Genomic DNA, 14,824 nt, shown 5'->3' with positions numbered 1-14,824 from the left:
TTAAAAACATCAGAAAGTCTTGTTATCAATATGATAAATTACTCAGAAAAAAACGGAGATGGAGATAGAATCAGTACAGCAAGAAGTAGGAAAGCTGCATTTCTTTAAAAAACAACCAAGATAAAATGCTGGGCTTCTTAAAATATTTGGTATCACAATGCAATGATAGAATTGACTTGATGGAAGAAAATTGGGCATTCATACAAAAAAACTGATACTTTAGAGAGAATATGTTGCTCATGAAAAATTCTTTAAAACCAATTCTGCTGCTGAATATGGACACATACTAGAGGGTTTCCATTTTAGTTTTTATAGCTGTATCACTGAAGTTTATTTCTAGAATGACTCTAAATTGAATTTGTGCAAACTAAATTATTTTAAATGTGGTGGGGAAGGGGTTATATGTTCAGCAAACGCAGTTATCAGTACTTACTTTTTCCCATTTTACCTTTTTAGGTGATACTTATGGGGATTCCCATTTTCATAGATAAAGGTTATTGCAAAACACATTTTGAGCAGTTTTCCTAGTTGTCAGTATCAGTACGTGATACAAGAAATGTCACCATTTCTTTGAAATTTGTTGAATATGAATATAAATGTTTCCTTTATGTGTTGTTCTTTCCTTATATGCTTCACTGAAAACCATCACTGGCAATTAATTACAAACTTTCAGATTCTACAAAAGGAAGGTGAGATTTGTGATAAACAATAAACAATCTGATTCACAAGATGCATGGTCTTAATTGAATCAATTTTCTCAGATTGCCGGTTTTTAAAATTAAGGAAATATTATTCAAAATATGAATCACAATATAAGAGGATTTAAGAATGAGAATGTTCATGGAAATAAGAGTAAATAAGAAACACCTTGCACATTCATGTTATATGGAAAAATCTTATGTTATGAAATCTTATCCAGCCAATAAAAATGTTTACAAATAATTTTTAATGACATGGAAAATGTTCATGAAATAATGCAAAGCAAAAATAAAGAATAAAATTTACATATATAGTATGTATACGTAAATTTCATGCAATTTCCAACTATATGAAAAAATATATATATATACACATAAAAGTGACAGGAAGGAAATTCAACACAAATGGAGACTATTTACCTCTGGGAAGTGGAATTCTATGTGAGACTTTAATGTTCATATTATATGGTTATGTAATTTTCTGTAATAAGCCCATTGATTCTATAATGAAAATATGTATCACACGATATTAAATGTTTAAGCGGATTGAGGTTTATGATATTTTATACAGTATGTATATGTAAATTTCATGCAATTTCCAACTATATGAAAATTGCATATATATATGTATATATATATACACATAAAAGTGACAGGAAGGAAATTCAACACTAATGGAGACTATTCACCTCTGGAAAGTGGAATGCTATGTGAGACTTTAATGTTCATATTATATGGTTATGTAATTTTCTATAATAAGCCCATTGATTCTATAATGAAAATATGTATCAGAAGATATTAAATGTTTAAGAGGATTGAGGTTTATGATATTTTAAAAGTTGCAGACATTGATGCCCTTTATAGATCCTAGTACAATACTGAGATTAAAAACTTTAAAAAATTGTTTGCTGTGTAAGAATTTTATTAATTTGGCCGGGCGCGGTGCCCACGCCTGTAATCCCAGCACTTTGGGAGGCCGAGGCGGGTGAATCACGAGGTCAGGAGATCGAGACCACAGTGAAACCCCGTCTCTACTGAAAATACAAAAAATTAGCCAGGCGCGGTGGTGGGCGCCTGTAGTCCCGGCTGCTCGGGAGGCTGAGGCAGGAGAACGGCGTGAACCCAGGAGGCAGAGCTTGCAGTGAGCTGAGATCGCGCCACTGCACTCCAGCCTGGGTGACAGAGCGAGACTCCGTCTCAAAAAAAAAAAAAAAAAACAAAACAAAACAAAGAATTTTATTAATTTCTTTGCATTAAATATTTTCATTATGCTTAATTACTCTGCAATAAAAGAACAATTATAAAAATTATGAAATGCATGTTAGCCTAATCTTATTATAAATTTAAATTGGTTAAACCATAACTTCTATTAACACAGGAACATTCTTATAAGATTACTGTTGATATAAAATGGTCACTTGCCTGCAATCTAAAATATTAGTGGTGACATTTTTATTAGTGAAGTTTTCACTTATATCATTTTCTTAGGAATAAAATACCAATTTCTCCAAGGATATAGTTGATATTAGATATTCTCTTATGAGCTGACTTACTTTTGAGGGGATGGGTCTTCTTTACTCCCCTTCCAGCCCCAACATTCAGCCATGTTCTGGATTACATGGGCTTTATTGTTCTGTTTCTGCAATTTGCATTGAAAGGGAATGGTAGTTTCTTGGGATGTGAGTGCCAATTAACCCCTGCTGCCTAGAGGCATGACCTCTATACCAATTCTGGCTAGAGACAATACACAAGGAAGGGAAAGGGTAGTAGAATGGGAATATGGGGAAGAGTAAAAAATATACAGAGGATCCTTGAACAACATGGGTTTGAACTGCCCAGGTTCATCTATACGTGGATTTTTAAAAATAAACAAAGTTGGATCTCCGTAACCTTGAGTTCTGCATTTGCAACCAAACGAAGATTGAAAACACAGTATTTTGGAATATGAAACCCACATTTATGGTGGGCCAACTCTCCCTATACACAAGTTCCACAAGGCCAACTTTAGCCTTGAGTATGTGTGGCTTTTGGTATACACCCGGGCCCTGAGACCAATCCCCAGCCTATACTGAGTCTCTCTTTATATAGACTCTCTCCACTTATAGATATATATGTAGAGAGAAAACCTATCTCTCTATATATTTCTATATATAGTCTAGGTATTTGAAATAATATATATCTTATATGAATATAATATAAACACATTAATAATTTGAAATAATATAGATCTCTATATAGAGACATATGTAGATACAGATAATAGATATAGTCTCAGGTAACAATCTTACTTATGACTATGGTGATCTATTATTTCAAACCCCCAAGAAAATGGTCTGAAATAGCTAGAAGAGAATAATTCGAATGTTTCTAGCATAAGGAAAAGATAAATACTTAAGGTGATGGATATCACAATTACACTGATTTGATCTTTACAAATTATATAAATGTATGAAATTATAACATATACCCTGAAAATATGTACATCTACTATGTATCAATAAAATAAAATGTAAAAAAATATTAAAAATGGTCTGGCAAGTTTATTTATTTGGACAATCCAATGTTTAACATGTCTCTGAATATCAGGTATTTGTGGCCCTGTGCCTATGGTGAGCCTTACAAGTAACACTTCCTTGGAGAAAAATGCTATAGAATCAAAATTTAAGTTAGTTTCCCTAAATGTAATTATATACTGAAATTGGTAAGGTCTTTGCTAGGAAAACGTCCACGGTTTAAGGCAGATCTGGATATTTTTGTTCATTTCTCTGTGACTCATTAAGCATTTGAGTTCCATTAGGGAGCCAATATGTTCATGCTGGGAGTTTCTGTTAATCCATTAAGAAGCTTTGTGGCAATTCTATTAGGATTAAACCAAAGTGTTTACCAAACTGGAAGTCCAGTCCAACAGTTCTCCTGGTGTTTTATGGGGACAATGAGTCTTTAGGCTTTTGAGAAGGTCAAACTAATTTTGTTCTTAGTGGTAGAGTAATAAGATTTGGAAAAACAAACAAATGATCAAACATTTGTAGTGTATTAAAAGGGTATTATTGCTTGGCGCTTAGACTCCTTGACTTCCAGGCTGAATGTATAATTCTTGAAATCACTTCAAATCCATTTGAACCAAATATTTAACCTATCTACAGGATTCCAAACAAGCAATTTGAATACACGCTCCCCTCCTGTTTCTCCTTCCTTCTCTTCTCCTAGCACTGAAATGACAAAACCAGTCACATTAAGAGAAAACCATAAGGTGAATGGCAGTTACTAGGCTGGGGTCTGTGGTCTCTTGGAGATACTAAGTTCTGGCTTATTTAGTGGCACATTTCAGCTGAGCCAGCTTTACACAAGAAACCAAAATACATTTGCTGGCGAGGATGCAGAGGAAAAGGAACTGTCATACACTGTTGGTGAAAATCTAAATTAGTACAACCACTATAGAGAACAGTTTGGCAGTTCCTCAAGAAACTACAAATTGATCTACCATATGATCCAGCAATCCCACTCCTAGGTATATACCCAAAAAAAGGAAGCCAGTATATTGAAGAGATATCTGCACTCCTTTGCTTGCTGCAGCACTGTTCACAATAGCCAAGATTTGGAAGCAGCCATCAACAGATGAATGGATAAAGAAAACGTGGTACATATACACAATGGTGTACTATTCAGCCATAAAAAAGAGTGTAATCCAGTCATTTGCAACAACATGGATGGAATGGAGATCACTATGTTAAGTGAAATAAGCCTGGTACAGAAAGACAAACTTCGCATGTTCTCGCTTATTTGTGGGATTTAAAAATCAAATCAATTGAACTCCTGGACATAAATAGTAGAAGGATGGTTACCAGAGGCTGGAAAGGGTAGCGTGGGGCTCGGGGGAGGTGGGGGGATGGTTAATGGGTTAAAAAAATAGAAAGTATGAATAAGACCTACTATTTGATAGCACAGTATGGTGACTATAGTCAATAATAACTTAATAATATATTTTAAAGCAAAGAATTTATTTGGATTATTTGTAACTCAAGGGATAAACACTTGAGGAGATGGATACCCCGTTCTCCATGATGTGCTTGTTTCACACGGCATGCCTGTATCAAAACATCTCATGTACCCCATAAATATATACACCTACTATGTACCCACAAATATTTAAAACTTTTTTTTTTTTGAGACAGAGTCTCGCTCTGTCGCCCAGGTTGGAGTGCAGTGGTGAGACACTGCAACCTCCACCTCCCAGGTTCAAGCGATTCTCCTGCCTCAGCCTCCCAGTAGCTGGGACTACAGGTGCATGCCACCACCCCCAGGTAATTTTTTGTATTTTTAGTAGGGATGGGGTTTTACCATGTTAGCCAGGATGGTCTCGATCTCCTGACCTCGTGATCTGCCCGCCTCGGTCTCCCAAAGTGCTGGGATTACAGGCGTGAGCCACCACGCCTGGCCTAAAACATTTTTTAAAAAATAAAAAAAAAAAAATTTTTGAGAAAAAAATTTTTTTAAAAATTCACTGCTAGAGCTGAATAAAACTTAGATTTGGATAGAAAGGAAGAAAGGAGAAATGTATGTTGTAAGGCAACCAATAGAATTTACCACTGAGGCAAGCCCAAGATTAGGTGCCAAAGTAAACATGTGCAGATATGTTTTCATGCATGGTGGTCAAATGGAAATGATGTACCCTTAGTGAGAATAAAGCTCACAATATACTGCTGAAATGAATATTCACTAATAAGTTGAGGATTTTTAAATACAGGTCAATACCACAAAGTAGATATTTAACAGTATTTGTTTTTAGGTGTGAGAGATCAAGTAGAGTAAAAATTTGTTAATGAGATTTTTTTGGAGTAGATATTATGACCCACGTACATGTTAGTCTGAGTTCTTTTGAAGTAAATGAAAAGCAATCTAAGGTACAAAATCAAAATAATCAACAATGATTTCCATTTTGTGCTTCCAAACTGTCAGTATTTTTATCCATTTGCAATAATTGTTGATAGCTCAATTTTATTTACAAGATTTCTGCTTTTTCTTCACTGCAGTAAAGCCGTCAATAAATTTGGGTGACTTATTCTCCATAGAGAACGTTAAAAATACTCTTACCCTCTAATAGTGAAAACCTGTGTCTCGCTATCTCCTACCACTCCTTCCTGCTTAGTCTGAAGGAGAAGAATGTATATAAATATATTTGAGCCTCTTGAATGAATTTAAAATGCAATGGTAGTAGGCAGATGCCTATTCCCCAGCTGATGATTTATGCCTGGAGGTAATTATCAGGCTTGCCATGTGCCTTCTGGGTGTGGAGCACCTTTACGAGTCCCCAAAGACCAGTCTCACCTTAATCAATGCCACACTTTAGTGGGCATGTGGACTGTGAAGCGCATTTGGGTGTCAGGCCTAAAATATTGATTCAGTACAATTTTTACACTTTTTCCCTCTTCTACTATTTTATCTCAAAGGACAACCTATTCAAACAAGTAAACACACAAACAAACAATAAATCCACTGCCTCCCAAACTCCACTTTACTAACTTTTCAGATAAGTTTATTCTTTGTAATCTTTTTCAGTCTAAAAAAAATATTTGGTTTCCATTTCCTTCTGAAACTGATTAGTACAGTCTGAAGGTGGCTTTGTGGCTCAACAGCCAAAACATAGTTGACCTATATTTGCCAATGTGAAAAGTCCTTTTCACATTTCAAAGGCAAGCACAAATGTTCACCTTTTCTGTGAAACCATTGCTTCAGTTTCTATCTTACTCGTAATTAATTACTTCTTCCTTTAGACTCCCACCAAAATATCAATGTGTACCTCTATAGCATGATGAAAACTATTGTAATAGCTAGCACCAAAGTTTACTGTTGTAATAAAATCTGTTACCCATCTAAATTTCTTGTGCTGATGGTTTTGGAGGATATCAAGGAAAAAGGACTAAGTTCTCTGGCCTGGCAAAGAAAAGAGTAAGGAACAGCTATAAGTGGTGAGATGCAAGGAGAGAGGAGAGTTCAACAGAAGCAGGGATACAGAGTCAGGATGAGCTATACAATTCACAAAAGTGTGGGAGCGGGGGCTGTAGCCAGCTTTATATAAATTCCTGAGACAGTTAATTATTTGTGTCAACTTAACTGGACCACTGGGAGCCCAGATATTTTGTTAAACATTATTTCTGGATGTTTCTGTGAGGGTGTTTCTGTATGAGATTAATATTTGAATCAGTAGACTGAGTAAAGCAGGTTGCCCTCCCCAATATGGATGTGCCTCGTCTAACCTGCTGAAGGTCTGAATAGAGTAAAAAGCTGAGTAAGAATGAATTTTCTCTCCCTGTCTTCAGGCTGGGATATCAGTTTTCCCTTGCTACTGACTGCCAGACATGGATTGGAACTTATTGCATCAGTTCTCCCGGTTCTTAGCCTTTGGACTCGGACTCAAATTATACCATCATCTCTCCTAGGTCTGAACTTCTCAACCTCCATAATCATATGAGCCAATTCTTTATAATAAATATTTTTGTCTATCTATATCTATCTATCTATCTATCTATCTATCTATCTATCTATCTATCAAAAAAATGTTTGCAGAATTTAATTGCCATGCAGACCTACTGGGCTACAGTTAAGGTACCCTGAACTTATTTAGGTTGTACTTAAATTCATAATAAAAGGGCTATTCAGAGGAGATAAAGGGAGAAAAGCCAACAGAAAGTTATATTATCTGACCTAGATGCTTAATCTTGAGCTTCTTTCTTTAGCTTGGACTTTTTTCTTTACCAGTATGTAAACCACAATGACTGATAAAAATTGTTGGGAAGATCATAGCTTGTAAATCAAATGAACCAAAATCCTTTATTTTAATGCTCACCCTGCAGACTTATTATATTTCCCCTGAAACGAACTTTATTAAATAGCAATAGCTTTGGTAATACAAACTTCATAGTGTCTCAGACTGGGTTTTCCAGAAGCGAATTCTGCTATGTAGATTTGTGTGCAAGCGACTTATGTAGTGCTCTCAGGAGAAATCTGTTAAGGGAGTAAGGGAGGCAGGAGAAGGCAGGGAGAGGGGCTAAGCAAGGGTGTGATTTTTAGGTGAAGTCCAGCCTCAGCATCATCCCACGGGAAGCTCTGGAGCTTAAGTTGCATTGCAGAGTCTGTCCTGCCTTGAGGCAAAGGATTTCTGTACGTGTCAACCATTGGCTTTGGGCTACCCAGTTTACACTCAAGTTTACCTGGCACTTGTGTCTCTTTAATCCTATGGGAAACTCCAGTCACCCGAAGGTAATTTTGTACTTCAAGTCCTTAGAATAAAGCGCATGAAAACTAGAAGGTGAGAGGGACTCCAGGGGATCTGAGAAGAGCACTGATAGTGTCCACTGCAACTAGCAAATCAAGGGCACCACAAACCAACTATAGAGCTAATGATTATAACCAACAATTTTTGAGTGCTTACTGTATGCTGGCATTGCTCTAAGCTGTTTATAATATTCGCTTATTTAATCCTTAGAACAATCTTATGAGGTCACTAATATTATTTCTGTTGTCAAATGGGGAAACTAGATTTATCCATGGAAACATCTTGTCTAAAATGATACAAATATTTCATGCCGAAAGTAAGATTTGAACTCTGGCTGTATGATTCAACAGCATACACCCTCAACATCATGCCACCCACTTTGGAATGACTTCTCAATACACCAAGCTGTTAAGAGCGGTGGAGCCTGAGTCATATTACAGGAACTCAGAACAAAATGACACAACACATCTAATGCAGTTAATGCAGATGGAACAAGGAGACAAGACATAGCTTTAGAAAATCTGTTTTCTGTAAAAGTATCTCTTGGATTTATAAACAGCCTTTCTTATGCTATTCTCAAAAAAGTTTGAAGAGCCAGGAAACCAATGACTTTATTCTTGATACTCTGTTGTTTATTACACAATTTAACCGAATTTACTTATAGGGAATAAGGAAAGAAGACTAGGGAAGAAAAATGGAATGAGAAAAAGGAAGAAAGGGTATAATAATAATAACTGTTATTATTATTATTTTTTGAGATGGAGTCTGGCTCTGTCACCCAGGCTGGAGTGCAATGGCACGATCTTGGCTCACTGCAAGCTCCGCCTCCTGGGTTCAAGCGATTCTACTGCCTCAGCCTCCCGAGTAGCTGGGATTACAGGCGCACACCACTGCGCCCGGCTAATTTTTGTATTTTTAGTAGAGACGGGGTTTCGCCATGTTGGCCAGGCTGGTCTCAAACTCCTGACCTCAGGTGGTCCACCCTCCTCAGCCTCCCAAAGTGCTGGGATTACAGGCGTGAGCCACCGCGCCCAGCCAACAATTATTAATACAAGTTATTGATAATGACAGAAACAAATATTCTGAACAAAGTCCTATTCATTGTACTTCGTTGTCTCTGAGCATCTGGTTATTAAATTGTTTATTCCTATAGAAATAATTTTTTTTTTGAGACGGAGTCTCACTCTGTCACCAGGCTTGAGTGCAGTGGCGTGATCTTGGCTTACTGCAACCTCCACCTCTGGGGTTCAAGTGATTCTCCTGCCTCAGCCTCCCGAGTAGCTGGGACTACAGGCACGCACCACCATGCCCTGCTAATTTTTGTATTTTTAGTAGAGAGGGGGTTTCACCATGTTGGCTAGGATGGTCTCAATCTCCCGACCTCCTGATCCGCCCACCTCGGCCTCCCAAAGTGCTGGGATTACAGGCGTGAGCCACCACGCCTGGCCAGAAATGATTTTTTTTTTTTTTTTTTTTTTTTTTTGAGATGGAGTCTGGCTCTGTCGCCCAGGCTGGAGTGCAGTGGCGCAATCTCGGCTCACTGCAAGCTCCGCCTCCCGGGTTCACGCCATTCTCCTGCCTCAGCCTCCCGAGTAGCTGGGACTACAGGCGCCCGCCACTACACCTGGCTAATTTTTTGTATTTTTAGTAGATATGGGGTTTCACCGTGTTAGCCAGGACAGAAATGATTTTTAATTCCCCTTAGAATGTCATCAATTCCTAGCTAATATGTCACCCACTATAAACAACATAATTTTTTTTGGCAGTGCATTACACAAATTAGTTACTTTTCATGACTTGACTACTAATGTCAAAAATATTATTCATGATTTCTTTGAAATTATTAACTACATTTTGTTGCCACCTGAATTCTATGCATAGAAAAAGTGCAATAATTTTCATCAAAACTTCTGTTTCTTCGAGATTAGTTGAATATCTTGGAAAAGTGGAAATGAAGCTTCTGGGCTCTTAACTGTGAAATAAACATCAATCAAGAATACTTAAATGTATTTCCATTTATAAAGATCCTAGTGGCTTTGGGCACATTAAAGATTTTTTCAACATGTGAATATAATCACATGATAAGTTTTCTCCTCAAGTAAAATAAACATAAGCTTCTGATTGTAGCTTGGGGAGCCATACAGGACACAAAACCTACACATTGCATAGTTGGCAGTGACTGAGGAAGGAACTCTATTTCTGCTCCTTTTTTTCTGGGGTGAAATGTAATGACCAAATGTATTTTAAAACAAAGACAGTACAGGCAGTAGCCAATCACAGTGGATTTTGCAAATGATCAGAACAATGATGTGACCAATTAGAGCAGGTGACGCAACCAATCAGAATTGATGCTGGCTGAAATATTAGGTGAAGTCATACCCAGGAAACCAGCTAAGTATGAGTTCTGCCTACAGTGGATATGAAATTCAACTGTGCCCACATCATTCGACTTTCTTCATAAGAAACTTATTTTTAAAAATTCAAGTGGTTTCTGGGGTATGATGGGAACTTTTTTCTCTCCAGGTTCCTTTCTTCTCGCAGCTGTGCTGGAGGCAAATCCCCAGTAAGACTGATCTAACAATGGCATTACAAATAAATAATAGCTAACATTTATTGAACACTTAGGTGACAGGCACTACATATGTATAAACTTCCTTAATCTTTACAACAACCCTATAAGGTGGGTACTATTATTATCTTTGTTTTACCGATGAGAAAACCAAGGCGTAGGGAAGTTGAGTAGCTTGCTCAAAGTCACACGACTAATACTTGCCAGAGCTGGTACTCAAACTTGGGTAGTCCTCCCTCTTAACTAAAAATTATGACTTTATTAGCAAATTAAGTGTTCTCATCAATACCACTTTATTAGCTAAATTCCATTTTCATGTCTGGCTAAATGGTGAAATGCCAAAGTTTTCTGATATTTGGGCTACTGCTGAGAACTCATGAAGTTCCTAACTGACATCTGTCCCCACTGTGGTTGCACTTGGCCCATTTCTGATCTAAATTGCTTCAAACAAACAGAAAGCAGTCAAGGAGGACTGAAAAAATAAAAAGAATACTACCTTATTCTCTTGTCCTCCACTTTTTTCAAATATTCATCTCTCTTTAGGACGCCCAGGATCGTTTCCTTCTCATGATCTAATAAAAATGACAGATTGATGAACTCTGAGTTCTTAGACATGGTATTTCAGCAGCAGCTCTGAGTAGCAGTGGTTGAATCTTCAAGAAGGTGAATTGATATCTACAACTAAGTTTCCCCCAACCAACTCAGAATCACTCAGTTGTTTGGTGTAAAGTGTGTTTTTTACAAGGTCTCTGCAGAATTGCGGATAGTAGTTACGTATTCTTTCAGGCTATACGTAGAACAGCCTCCACTGGGATTACACTCCAAGAAAGTCATTATTGTTTTAACTGAAAAATGTCTCCAAAGCCTTTGCTGTGGTGTACAGTCAGGCAGCAGCTGAATTTATCTAACGATGCTCAACTTCAATTCTTCGGAACAGGAATCAGATCTGCTGGGACAGAATGCAGAAAACACTAAGATGGTGGAGAAAAAAAGAGGAGAGAAAAATTTAATTAGACTATTTTTCCCATAGCACTTGTAAAACTGCCTAATTTTTGAAATTTTGTTGTCTCTAACTCAAAAAACTATTTTTTAAAACAGTAAACATGCATTTATTAAATCCTTATTTAGTGTTTTTTTAACCAGGAAATGTTATTTGTATTTAGTTGATTCCTGGTTCTCTATGCAAATTCAGTTTTCTCCATTATAATTAGCTTCCTCCGCCAGCTGCATCACATCGCCACTCTTGCAGCTGACTGATGGGTGAATTGGGTCACCACTTTGGGACACTAAGTGCACAATCTGGACTGCCCATAACAGGTTAGGGCCTTTAAGTGGCTCCCTCCTTCTTTCTTCCTTCCTTTCCAAAACTAGGCCCACAGCATAAAAAGCCCTGCTGTTGAGACAAATATGAACCTCTGCTACATGCATCAACCTAAATAGATCTCACAAACACTGCTGAATAAAAAAAATTAAGTTACAGGCTGGGTGTGGTGGCTAACATCTGTAATCCCAACATTTTGGGAGGCCAAGGTGGGAGGATCTCTTGAGGCCAGGAGTTTCAGACTAGCCTGAGCAACATAGTGAGATCCATGTCTCTACAAAAAATTTAAAAATTAGCTGGGCATGGTGGCAGACACCTGTAGTCCCAAGTACTTGGAAGGCTAAGGCAGGAGGTAATCACTTGAGCCTAGGACTGTAGTGAGCTTTGCGATTGCACCACTGCCCTATAGCCTGGGCAAAAGAGTGAGACCCTGTCTCTTAAAAAAAAATTACGTTATGGAAGAATTCATGAAAAACGATAGCATATATATATATGAAGTATATAACTTGCAAATATATATAGAATTTAGAAACACATACATTCATAGTATAAATATAGGCAAATTAGGAAATTCAAGATCATGATTACCTCTGGTGGACACAGGTATTCAATTACAGAAGAGAACACAGGGGCTTCAATGCATTGGGTAATGTTTTGCTCTCAAAATGAGTGTTTATATCTCATGATGTACATGGTTGTTTGTGAATTATTCTAGGTATGTATTATATATTGTAAAATGGATGTTTTAAAACTACCCCTTTGTCAACATAAGAAGCTCACCAGGCCCTGACTCTCATCCTAACTCTTGAGCACATTTTCATTGGTTTGTTACCTAGATTCTCTCTCTGAAGCTGCTTAAGAATGATGACTTCTTGGGTAATCTACCTGATTTTTGTGATTGGGCATCATCCCATGATACTGTCCCTTAGCTTCCCCCCAGATCTATGAACTACAATTTACCTGCAAGTTACACTTGGTATGCCTGCCTCTAGTAAGGCTCCCAGGAATAACTACATACATACTTAAAGGCTGCTTTGGGGCCTCCCAGTAACCATAAGGTCAGGCTGACCCCAAAATCTCAGGAGATCTGAAAGGAGAGGATCTTGTCCAGAGCTTCCTCGACTTCCACAAACCCCCATGTGTTTGTTCTATACAGTGTACACCAAACCAGAACTTTGCTGAAATGTCTCAGAAATGAACTGCTTCCTACAGACCAAGAGCCAGCCCCCTATTAGGAAGCTGTTCAGGTTAGTGCATATTCTCTGGATTTACTCCAGGTCTTCCCTCCATCTTGAAAGCTCTAGAGGCAACAAGGCCCAGAGTGCTCCAAGGTTGAAAAGAACAGGAAGCAATAAGGTTAGGACAAACAGGGCTTTTCAGAAAAGTTAATTGTTTTTTGCATCACTGTCAACTGCAGTCTCCGCAGAGAAAGAATACAGTTGTTTTTTTCAACCCCTTGTGTATCTCATCTGGTATTGTGATGAAATGGAAAAAAAACTGAAAACTCAGTGAATGACTATGTTATCATTACAGCCAGGGTTCATTGAAGACATATTTTGTGTTTGAAATGTCAGACTTAGACTGTACTTTGTGAATATTTTATAGAATCGTATTCAGAAATTATTCAAGGGGTTGGTAGCTATAAAAATGCTTGACCTGAAGCTTATAGCTATCCCTGCCTTGGGCTATAAATGCAAATCTTCTCTCTAAAAATCCAAGAGTCTGCCTTGTGAGGAGGATGAAGGGAGGAAAGTAACACCATGGGTAGCACATGAAGGTGACAGAGAACACGAGAGATCAAGTGAGAATATAAGAGAAATAAAATTGCCCTGTGAGAGTTTAATTAACAAAATTAGTCCTAAATGAATTTTTATTCATCTGTACCTGGACCAACAGACTAATATTATCTTAACTGGTGTGTAAATGGGTGGCTAAGGAGATCAGAAGTAGCCAAAACTCTATCAAGTTTTGATTAATCGGAAAAAGGAATTGTGAGGCTAGTCTTAAGCTGTAGTAAAATCTGTACTTTGTGCTATAAATTTGTCTTTCTGTGTTGTTCTGTAATGGAGAAGGGTACCTTAGGATAGAACACAGGCTTAGGACTCCTGTAAGCCCGCTGTTCAAGCCAGCCCAGCAAACTGGTCAGTTAGAAACTTTGCCGCAGGTCCCTAAAAAAAACAAAAACAAAAACAAAAAACTGGATAAAGTTTCCCTCTCATCTTATTTTATTTCTTTGAGAGCTTGACCTTATAACTATGTGGCAGTACTTTCTCTTGGTCTCCACCATCCGGAGAACAGGAACTTTGGAATTCACGGTTAGCCCTAAAAATTATCTTGAGAAGTTAAAAGCCTTTGCAAGTTCAAAATTGGCTGCTCTAAGCTCCTTCTGGGAAGGGCAATGGAAACTGCCCAATGCTGTAGCTCAGCATCAAAGGCTTCACCATTTTACAATGGTGGCCCAGGTTCAATTCCAGGATTAGGGAATGAGTCTTTTCTAGTTAGATATCTGTGTGACCTTTGCTATTTGTAGATTCTCTTCCCCACCCATGATGAACAACTGCCGGCTTCACTTCTGAAATGTTTCCTTTCTTTGAGCACCTGGGAGGTTACCTTTGGTAAAGTTCAGAAGACAGGAATATTGGCCATTTGGCCTGGCTAAAGTTCGGTAATAAGAGATTTAAAAGGACTTTTTAAAAAGAGCGCTATGGTTAAAAGTTAGCTTATTTAAAGCGGATATTCAAGCTCTAACAGCATGAGACTCCTTGGGAAAAACAGAGGAGGCACCACAGACTGGGTTTTGGGAAAAACTTGTTTTCGTCATGAAACTCCAGGAATTGGAAGTGGATAGATTCCTTTAAAAATCTAAGGTTCTATTCTGTTTTGCATTGCATTATCCAATGTTTTTTACTTTTGGGGGGTCAGAAATTGCTTAGTATTATGAGAGAACTTTGGTGTGTAATAAC

General features: G+C 37.7%; 1 protein-coding gene across 15 annotated transcripts in view; it reads right to left on the bottom strand.

Annotated features, from left to right (window-relative positions):
• Positions 1 to 14,824, bottom strand: part of SYTL5 (synaptotagmin like 5) — a 242,492-nt gene that overhangs the window by 85,173 nt on the left and 142,495 nt on the right. For 6 of the 15 annotated variants that reach the window (XM_054544445.2, XM_054544453.2, XM_063721209.1 and 3 more), the window contains 2 exons: positions 13,939 to 14,029; positions 11,037 to 11,511 (listed from right to left, as the gene is read on the bottom strand). In XM_054544445.2, the coding sequence (XP_054400420.1) occupies positions 11,037 to 11,155 (119 nt within the window). In that variant the 5' untranslated portion in view covers positions 11,156 to 11,511; positions 13,939 to 14,029. The remainder of the gene's footprint in view (positions 1 to 11,036; positions 11,512 to 13,938; positions 14,030 to 14,824) is intronic. The other 9 variants (XM_024241175.3, XM_063721208.1, XM_063721207.1 and 6 more) reach the window with 3 other exon arrangements.

This window comes from Pongo abelii, chromosome X (assembly GCF_028885655.2).
Source record: "Pongo abelii isolate AG06213 chromosome X, NHGRI_mPonAbe1-v2.0_pri, whole genome shotgun sequence".
NCBI lineage: Eukaryota > Metazoa > Chordata > Mammalia > Primates > Hominidae > Pongo > Pongo abelii.
The sequence above is the reverse complement of the archived record's forward strand: the minus strand, read 5'-3'. Positions and strand labels throughout refer to the sequence as shown.